General features: G+C 64.3%; 1 protein-coding gene across 1 annotated transcript in view; it reads left to right on the top strand.

The window, feature by feature from the left end:
• Window positions 1-8,971, top strand: part of ITPKB (inositol-trisphosphate 3-kinase B) — an 88,919-nt gene extending 79,948 nt beyond the window's left edge. The window contains exons 5-8 of the mRNA XM_049635120.1: window positions 1,249-1,453; window positions 3,360-3,461; window positions 4,935-5,006; window positions 6,403-8,971. Coding sequence (XP_049491077.1) covers window positions 1,249-1,453; window positions 3,360-3,461; window positions 4,935-5,006; window positions 6,403-6,618 — 595 coding nt within the window. The 3' untranslated portion in view covers window positions 6,619-8,971. The remainder of the gene's footprint in view (window positions 1-1,248; window positions 1,454-3,359; window positions 3,462-4,934; window positions 5,007-6,402) is intronic.
• The last annotated feature ends 162 nt before the right edge of the window (window positions 8,972-9,133 follow it).

Below are 9,133 nucleotides of genomic sequence, written 5' to 3'. Positions count from 1 at the left end.
GTGCATGGGTGTGTGGGTGTACGTGTGCATGGGGTATGAACGTGTGTGTGCATGGTTTGCGTGCACTGCGTATGTGCATGAGTGTGCGCGCATGTGCATGAGTGCACGTTGTGGGTGTGAATAATTGTGCTTAGGGGTGTGCATGGCTGTGTGTGCACACACGTGCGTGGGTGTGTGCACGTGTGGGTATGTGGGTGTACATGGCTGTGTGTGCACGCACTTGTGTGGGGGTGTGCACGTGGGGGTGTGGGTGTACATGGCTGTGTGCACACGTGTGTCTGTGTGCACGTGTGCGTGGGGGTGTGCGTGCGTGCACACGTGCATGGGGGTGTACCTGCACGTACGTGTGTGTGGGTGTGTGCATGGCTGTGTGCGTGCACGTGTGCGTGGGAGGTGCGCACGCCCGTGGAGGAGGTGTGCACTGGTACAGGCGAGGGCTGCGGGAGGTTCTAAATGACCAGGCCCACGTTCGCAACCCAGGACTTGTCGTTTCCTTATATTTGACACGGTGGTTGGTGAAAACTCGACCTCTGAAGGCATCATGAGTTGACGCGCAGTCTGTCCTGGGTCCCCAAGCAGCAGGTGTGAGGGGAGGGTGGGGCCGGGCCGCCGTCACGGCCGCCGCCCACAATGGGCCAGCACAGAAATCTTCCCTCCGCTACAGCTCTGTCCTGTGATTTGTTTCAGGAAGGGTCCGGGGCAGCGGTAGAGCAGGGGAGAAGAGGGGGGTTCACTGGGGAGCAGGGGTGCGTCTGCAACGTGCAGGATGCCCGTGTGTGTGGCAGGGGTGACGCCCCATCTCTGTTTGGCGATGGGGGTAGGGGAGGCATCGCGGGCCGGGGATTCAGCCCCAGGCTGCTGAAGTCCTGTCCCACCCCTACTCCGGTTTCCGGGGGACCCCTGCCGGTTCGACGGCGGGACAGTGAGCGACTTCCACTGGCTGTGCCTTCTCGGGCCTTCGGGCTGGGGGGCAGGTGTTGAGGAGGCACGGGCTGGGCGGGGCAGGCCGTGTGGCCCCCCTCGGGCTTCCCCCCCACCCCAGGCACAGGCTTCCCTCTCTGCCACCGTGGCCCCTTCCGAGGCCACCTTCTGGCTCGGCCTTAGTGCTTGGTGTTGGCACGAGGTCGCCCCATGCGCAGGGCCGCCCCCAGTTCTGCCGGTCGGGAGCCGGCCCCGGCCTGAGCAGAGCGTGTGCGCATCCCGCGTAAGCGGCCTGCGGCTCTCATCACCGCCCCCCTTCCCACGCAGGACCTACCTGGAGGAGGAGCTCACCAAGGCCCGGAAGAAGCCCAGCCTCCGGAAGGACATGTACCAGAAGATGATCGAGGTGGACCCCGAGGCCCCGACCGAGGAGGAGAAAGCCCAGCGGGCTGTGACCAAGCCTCGGTACATGCAGTGGAGGGAGACCATCAGTTCCACCGCCACCCTCGGCTTCAGGATCGAGGGCATCAAGGTGAGGCCCGCCGGGTGCCTGGGGAAGGAAGGGACGGAGGCTCCTGTATCCGCCCCGGGGGGCGGCGGCGGCCCGCAGGGCCTTCCGAGGCCGCGAGCCTCCTTCCTCACAGGACCAGCGTGTTTGGGGAAATCCGCCCGCTCCTTAGTCGGGACCGGGGCCCCGGAACAGGGTGGCTTCTAGCCGGCCCCAGGGGTCAGCCCTCTGCCGAGGACCCTACGCTTAGCCCTGACCATGCCCAGCCCTGACTGGGAGCCCACCTAGGAACCCGCGTGCCAGTGCGGGGGCCGCTCACTCTGCCCGTGGCCTGAGAGCTGGGGATGGGCCTCGAGATAGGGGCGGGGGCGTGCCGGCTGCGGTAACTTCCCTGCCAGGACCCTCCCTCTGCCCGGGCAGCCGGACCAAACGCCCCTCCTCCGCGTCCCCAAGTGTCCCCGCCCTGGATCTGATGAGCAGGTGCGGGCTCGCACTTCACCCCGGGGAGCGGGCTGCGAGGTGCCGGCCGGCCGGGCAGACAGCGGTCCCTGCGGCCTTCCTGGGTTTCTGTCCTCTGCCTGCTCCGGGTCGTCACCGAACAGCCCTAGCGTCTGGGTTTGGGCCGAGGGTGGCGCTCCGGGCATCCGCCCCTCCCCAGCACTGCTTTGTGAGCTCTGGGCTGAGAAAGCCATGTGTCCCTCCCCTGTCATCTGAAACCAGTTTTTTTTTTCCTTTTTTGCATCCAGCCCTCGTAAGGGTTGCAAGTTTCATGCTTCCCTCTCATATGCTCGTTTTCCTTCATGTCTCCGAAACAGTCCGCTTTCCCCTTACCTCTCCCTCTCAGGCTGGGTGCCCAAGCCTCCGTTCGTTGTCCGGCTGCAGGAACAGCCAGCAGCCCGTCTCCCCTCCCCTGCTCTGGGCAAACGCCCCGCGACGAGCCCCTGTGGGCAAGTTCCCCCTCCGCCCCAGGGTCCGTCCTAATCTTCAAGAGGCAGCCACATTGCGTTACCTCGTCTCCGGCCTGGTGATGCACAGACCCAAGTCTGGGGGCTCCTTGTGGAGCCCTGCTTCCTCACCCTTTGTCCTTAACTAAGAACAGATCTCGGGGCGCCTGGGTGGCTCAGTCGGTTAAGCATCTGACTTCAGCTCAGGTCATGATCTCGCGGTCCGTGAGTTCGAGCCCCCCGTCGGGCTCTGGGCTGAGAGCTCAGAGCCTGGAGCCTGCTTCGGATTCTTTGCCTCCCTCTCTCTCTGCCTCTCCCCAACTCATGCTCTCTCTCTTGAAAATAAATAAAACTTGAAAAAAAAATTAAAAAAAAAAGAACACATGTCCTCCTGGGGAGCTAAGCTCCATGTGCTTTCCGGGAACAGCCTGGAACAGACACAGCGCCAGGCTAAGAAGATGAGTAGTCTCTTGCAGCAGGCGGGTCAGGGAGCAGAGATGGGCAGGCAGTGACATCTTGGCTATGTTCAGGGAACATATGGTAAAAGATCTTAAGCTACAAAAGGAACCTCACTGAACTTGCGGTGGGAGCACCTCTCTTCTGTCTGGCGAGGGAGGTCGCCCCCAGATGGCAGGGACCCGTGGGGCACTCATGGGGGTTCCCAGGGCCAGGCCCCGAGGGAAGCCGAGACATAGGTGTCTCCTCCAGCCCCTGCTGCCCTCAGCCCCCTCCTCCAGTCCTGGCCCGCACCCCCCAGGCCTTCCCTGACCGCCTTCCTCTGCCCGGCACACTGAGGCCACCCTCCTTGTTCTCAGTCGGGGCTCAGGACAGGCTCCACGGTGCCGCCCGACTACGCCCTGTGCCTGGCGGTGCAGATGCGGGTCTCCTCGGGCTGCCCGCGGGCACCGTGGTGCCTCCACTGCCCCCGAGAGCTGCTGGCGGGCGGGGTCCGTGCCTGACCCCTCCGGGGCGCGTATCGTTCTCAGAAAGAAGACGGCTCCGTGAACCGAGACTTCAAGAAGACCAAAACGAGGGAGCAGGTCACCGAGGCCTTCAGAGAGTTCACTAAAGGAAACCACAACATCCTGGTGAGTCGGGGCGCCCCCCGGGAGGGGCCGGCCGCGCAGGGACACCTGTGCCCTGCAGACATTCTTGTCCAGCCCGGGACCACACTGGGCCACTCTGCCCGCATGGAAAACGCCGGCCCCAAAAGATGAAGCGGGAGTTGGTGGCCAGCCTCCAACTGGATATGTGGGGACACTCGGTGGGCTTGCCCTCCCTCTCCCTGGCCGCCTGCCTCTCCGCACTGAGGACGGTTCCCTCGGTGGATTTCTGTAGCCTCGCTGCCCGTCGAGAATGGTGTGCTCATCAGAGCCGCAGGCAGCCCTCTGGGGTGGGTAGGCTCTTGTGCCACTTTCCGGGTGACACACTGAGGGGTCAAGGACACAGCAGGGACAGAGCCGGACCTCACACGCAGGTCCCCGCGCTCCCCGAGGCCTCCCAGGCCTCTCCCAGGCGCTGAGGCCACCTGAGGGAAGTGCCTGGGGCGGGGGTCGGAGCCTCTCCGAGCCCGGGGCTGTGAGTGTCACAAGTTGGTGACAAAGTGACTTCAAGTTTGCCACTGCAACGGTAGACAGGCTGGACAGACACCTGACCTGTGGGGTCAGGACCTTGAGGGCCCCCCCACCCCCAGGCAGAGGTAGGGTGTGCTGAGCCTCTAGGTCCCTAGGGAAGGGCACCCTGGGACGGACCCAGGGGCCCCGGGGACATGGGTCCTGGACCCCCTGGGAGAGGTGCCTTGCGAACAGCCTCCCGGGGTGTGGAGCAGGGAAGGGTGGACCCGGACCGCCTTTTCTCTGGGCAGACTCCTCGCTGGCCCTGAGTCTCCCTCCCTCCTTTTCAGGCTGGGCTGGGCTTCCCTTAGCCCCCCGCAAGGAGGCTTTGGTCGTGGGGCGCGCACCTTAGTTCTCCACAGCCCGAGCCCTCTGCTTTCCGGTCACCTGCTCCTTAGCCGGGCCCGCCACGGAGTTTGCACACCCGTGCCTGCACGGGCCTGTTCGAGGTGCTGAGCCCCAGGCCACCGTGTTGCCGCGGGATGGTGTCGAGCGACCCCGGGGCCCCTGGGGACGGCAGGCACCCCCAGAGCCGGCACAGCTCACCCCTGGTCCGCGGAGAGGCCTCTGGAGAGATGCTGGCGGCTCCCCCGCTTACTCTGCCCGTCGCAAGGTCAGGGGCACGGAGGTTTGTGTTCCGGAGGCCACCGTGGCAACGGGCCCGCTCCGCTGCTATCCCCGCACTTGCGCCGGCGCCCCAGAACCCCCGCCACCCTTGGGGGGAGCCCCGAGCGGCTGCCCCCCGGCGCCTCCCGCTCTCGAAGGAGGGCAGGTGCGCACAGCCCCGTCTGGGCCTCCGCTCCTTCGTGTCGAGAGGAGGAGGTTGGAATACACGCCCAGGGTGTAGCCTCCCTTCCGCTCTGACACCTGAAGAGTCTGGGCCACACGGGGCTTAGAGGCCACCTCGCCCCCCATGTGTTTACAGCTCTGGCCTTTTTCTGTTCCCAGATCGCCTACCGGGACCGGCTGAAGGACATTCGGGCCACCCTGGAAGTTTCTCCCTTCTTCAAATGCCACGAGGTACATACTGGGCTTTTGTCCTCTTGGGCAGAGAGCCACGCTCTGTGTGGTCAGCCGTGACCCTCGGGCCTGCTGGCCTCCCACGCCGGTAGACCTGCCCGTTCCGGAAGCCGGAGCGGCGTTTTTAGGGTGGTGCAACCGCGGGCAGACCCCTCCGATCAGGTCCCCCGCCCCTGCAAGCCTGAAGCTCTGTCCCGAAGGCAGCCCCTCTCGAGGTCTTGTGTGGAGGGAGCCTCAGCCCGAGCCCTGCCCACAGGGAGGGCTAGGGGTCCAGCGCGAGGAACAGGAGACAGGTGGTCCCGGGGCTCCGGGCAGAGGGAGTGCCCCCAAAGGGAGGTGGGCCAGGCCCTGCTAAGCCTCACAGCATCTTTGTGCAGGTGACCTGGCTGGCCCTTCCTCCAGGCAGGCAGCCCAGCTTGCCCTTGGATTTTATCCCCGACTTGCCCCTCGGCCCGGGGGCACCTGTCCCACCACACGTGGTGGCTCTGACCCCAGGACCGCCCATGAGGAGGGACTGGGGTGCCCAGAGGGCAGACTGGGTGGTCTCTGCCCTGAGCAGTGGCACCCAGGTCTCTCAGGACGTTCTTTCCTCGGTCACCTCCCTGGGGCCCAGGGTGTGCAGGGCCAGGATGTGTTCTCAGCTTGATAAAAGGTCTTGGTGCAGCCTGCTGGAGCCTCCCTTCCCCCCCCCCCAGCCTCCTTGCTCCAGAGGACAGGGCTGTGGGCTGGGGGCCTCGAGCCCCAGGACCCGCCGCACCGGGCGGAAGGACCCCATCACCCCCGTCAGCACCCAGGCTTTGCTGTTATTTCTGGAAAATTGGTTTTGCCGTACTCTTTCTGGAGTCTCGCTCAAGAAGCTTCAGGCCTAGAAAGAGGCCAGATTAGCTGGGGCTTCTGGTATTTTCCGCCCGGGCGGAGGGAGCCCCTGTGTGGGCTCCGTGTTTCCAAGGGGTAATTTCCAGGGTCTTTCCTGTCCTGCCCGGGATGTCTGCCCAGGGTCCTGCTGCTGGAACGAGGCCGGTCTGGGCCTCGCTGTCACCCCCCTGGGGTGCCGTGTGCGCATTTGGGGAGGTCCTTTCCTCTGCCCCATGGGTACAGTGTGGGCTCCTGGACAGGAGAAGTCAGGGTGGAGTGTGGCGGGGGTGGGGGGGGGGGGGGGGGGGGGGAGGGGGGGAGGGTGGAGGGAGAGGCCCTGAGGTTCAGCCGTGGCCTGAACTAGAGGACAGTGTGCGGCCGCAGCTGGCGGCCAGGGGTCTGTCATCCAGCCTCCCTCCCCGAAGGCAGTTGCTGCCCTGGTGGCCGGTGTCCTCTGTCCCCTGGGTGGCCACCCCGGGGCGGGCCTCCCCCCCCCCCCTCCCCCGGCAGTCCCCCTCCTCAGCTGCCCCCTCCCCTTCAGGTCATCGGCAGCTCTCTTCTCTTCATCCACGACCAGAAGGAGCAGGCCAAGGTGTGGATGATCGACTTTGGGAAAACCACGCCCCTGCCCGAGGGCCAGACCCTGCAGCACAACGTCCCCTGGCAGGAGGGGAACCGGGAGGACGGCTACCTCTCGGGCCTGAACAACCTCATCGACATCCTGACGGAGATGTGCCAGGCCGCCCCGCTGGCCTGAGGGCCGGCCCGCCTCGCCCCCCCACCCCTCCTCCCTGCCGCCCCCTTCCTTTCTCCTTCTGAATTTCCCCTTGGTGCCGCCCCAGAGCCGACCCTCCCGAACTGCACTATGAGACACTTTGTAAGAGACCAGGTGGAGATCGGAGAGGAGAGGAGAGGAGAGCTTGCCGGGCTCCCACTTCTCTTTATAAACAGGATCTGCTGGCAGAAGAGGAGTGGGGGGCGGGGGGAGCCAGGCTCAGGTGGCAGTGAGGTCCCCAACGCAGGAGCCGGCCCCAGCCTTCCAGTGGGGGCCTGCTGCCCCCTGGTGGCCGCCCCCCGAGCTCAGCCTGTCTTGGCCCCATCCCTCCGGCCTGGAGCATCTCCGGGTTGGGGCACAAAGCCACTGGCAAGTGCACGTTGGCCACGAGTAAAGCATTCTCCGCCTAGCGGCCCAGGGGCTCCCACAGACGAGTGGTGGCCTGCTAAAGCAGGGACCCCACCCAGCTGGCAGTGAGACCCTCCAGCTGGGGGCCGGACCCAGGAGCCAGGAGAATGCTGGAGTCCACTGGCTGTGCTCTCTGACCTCGACCTTCCCGGGAGGGGGCAGGCGGGAGCCCCCCTCTTCCATCTGATTATCACCCAGGATTTCAGAGGGACGCTCTGCAAACCTGACCTTGGGGGAGGCCCCGCCCCCACCCCTACCCCCAGAACCACCTGTGCCTCCGGCTCCCAACCTTGTGGGGACCAGGTCCGCGGCACTGGGTGGGGCGGCCCGGGGCACAGCCGGCCCCCGGAGGAAGATCGGTTGTCTCACGTCCCTTCACCCCCACCCCCCACATCCCTGGGCTTGTTTCACGAGGTCAAGTCCCCAGCACGTTCGGGGGACAGCGCTGGGCAGGGAAGAAGCAGATTTCTGGCCTTCCTGGCCTCATTTTTCTCCCGTGAAGTAACTCTTCCAGCCCGAAGGGCTTGGACCCACATTCCCCGGATGCGGTGTGGGCAGCTCCCAGGGTGGGTGCCGGGTGTCAGGAGGGTGCTCCCGGCAGGGGGAAGAGTCCTGGGGCCTCTAAGTTGCTTGAAGATGACTGGGGAACCAAGTAGGCCGTGTTCTCATTTTAAAGCAAGGCAAGTCTGTATTATGGGGAAGAACGTGAAACTGGCATGACTTTTTAAGAACAAACCTCTCAGCTCTGTGGCCCTTTGGGGCTGTTAGAGGCGCACCGGTGCCCAGAGCCGAGCTCTGACGGCGTAGCAATCCGCAGACAGCCAGGTCGGGGACATGGTGGAGGTCCGTGTACCCCGGAGCGTGAGCCCAGAGGGGCCGATCCAAGAGGCAGGGTTTCCGGGGCTCCCCCCTCCCATCCCCCCCATCGCCCCGGGGACTCTGGGAGACCTCTGACCCCAGCACGTGACCCCGGCATTTCCCCTTTCGTGCTGGGTGAGTGACAGTCGGTGGGGGCGGAGGGTGGGACGCATGAGGCTATCTGAGTACAGATTTTAGAAAAGGAAATCAGTCGGAAACTTCCTGGCTCTGGTTCAAAACAGTGGGGAGCTTGTGTGGGGGGCTCTCGCCAAAGGTCACACCCCGTCCCGGCCGAGCGCGAGAGACCTCGTGACAGCATGTGACCCTGTAAAGGCGGGAGCACCAAAGCCAGCGCTGGGTGGCCGCAGCTGGAGTCACTCGTGGCTCGGGGGGGACCGGGGCATCAGCAGTCCGCGGGGAGGGGACATTGCTCAGTTGGACGTCCCGATTCCACCGCCGTGGGTGGACCACAGGTCACCCTCAGTCCATCGATGAAGGAAATTTGCTAAAGCAAATGAACGCTCTGAACAAAAAAGTGCAGGGGACCAGCTTGATCTCCTAAGAGAACACATTTTCCAAGCACTTTAAACAGGCACCCGTTGTCTGCAGACAGCGTGCTAAAAAAAAGGCAAAGTGACGTGTTTATTAGAGGAGGTCCGTGGGGCCTCTTCCTGGCGACCGGTTGCTTGGGGTGACATTCTGTCCGCGAAGGTGGTATAAAGCGGCATTTTTTTCTTAGGGTTATTCTCTTAGGGGTTGGGGGGGGGTTTGTATTTACTCGCTAGCTCTCCTCTCCCGCACCTGCTCTCGCAACCTTCCCTCCCCTCTTCCCTGTCCCCCCCCCCCCCATCCTGGAGGGATAGGTGGATCCCGAACCAGAACCCTTCCGAGGGACTCCTCGGGCTGCAGGTGCCGGGACGGCGGGACAAGCCATGTCCTTTCCTGCCCCGTCCTTGCCGGGTCCCCGGGGGGGGGGGGGGGGGGGGGCTCCTCGGTGGTCAGCGTGCTTGGCGTTCAAGGAAAGTTTCTCAACTGCTTGCCCGCAGACTTGCCTTTAGCGCCATGTAAGAAGTTTTTAAGTTATATTTATTTTTTCCGGTTTTTTAATTGCACAAAACACTAAGACTGGGATGGGAGGCTGGAGATTCTGTGTGTCCTTAAAAGCTGTGCCTTCTTTCTGAATTCCCTTTCCCACTTGGTGGAAAGAGCCTGGACACAGCCCTGCCCCCCC

Source organism: Panthera uncia, chromosome F1 (assembly GCF_023721935.1).
Source record: "Panthera uncia isolate 11264 chromosome F1, Puncia_PCG_1.0, whole genome shotgun sequence".
Lineage (NCBI taxonomy): Eukaryota > Metazoa > Chordata > Mammalia > Carnivora > Felidae > Panthera > Panthera uncia.
The sequence above is the reverse complement of the archived record's forward strand: the minus strand, read 5'-3'. Positions and strand labels throughout refer to the sequence as shown.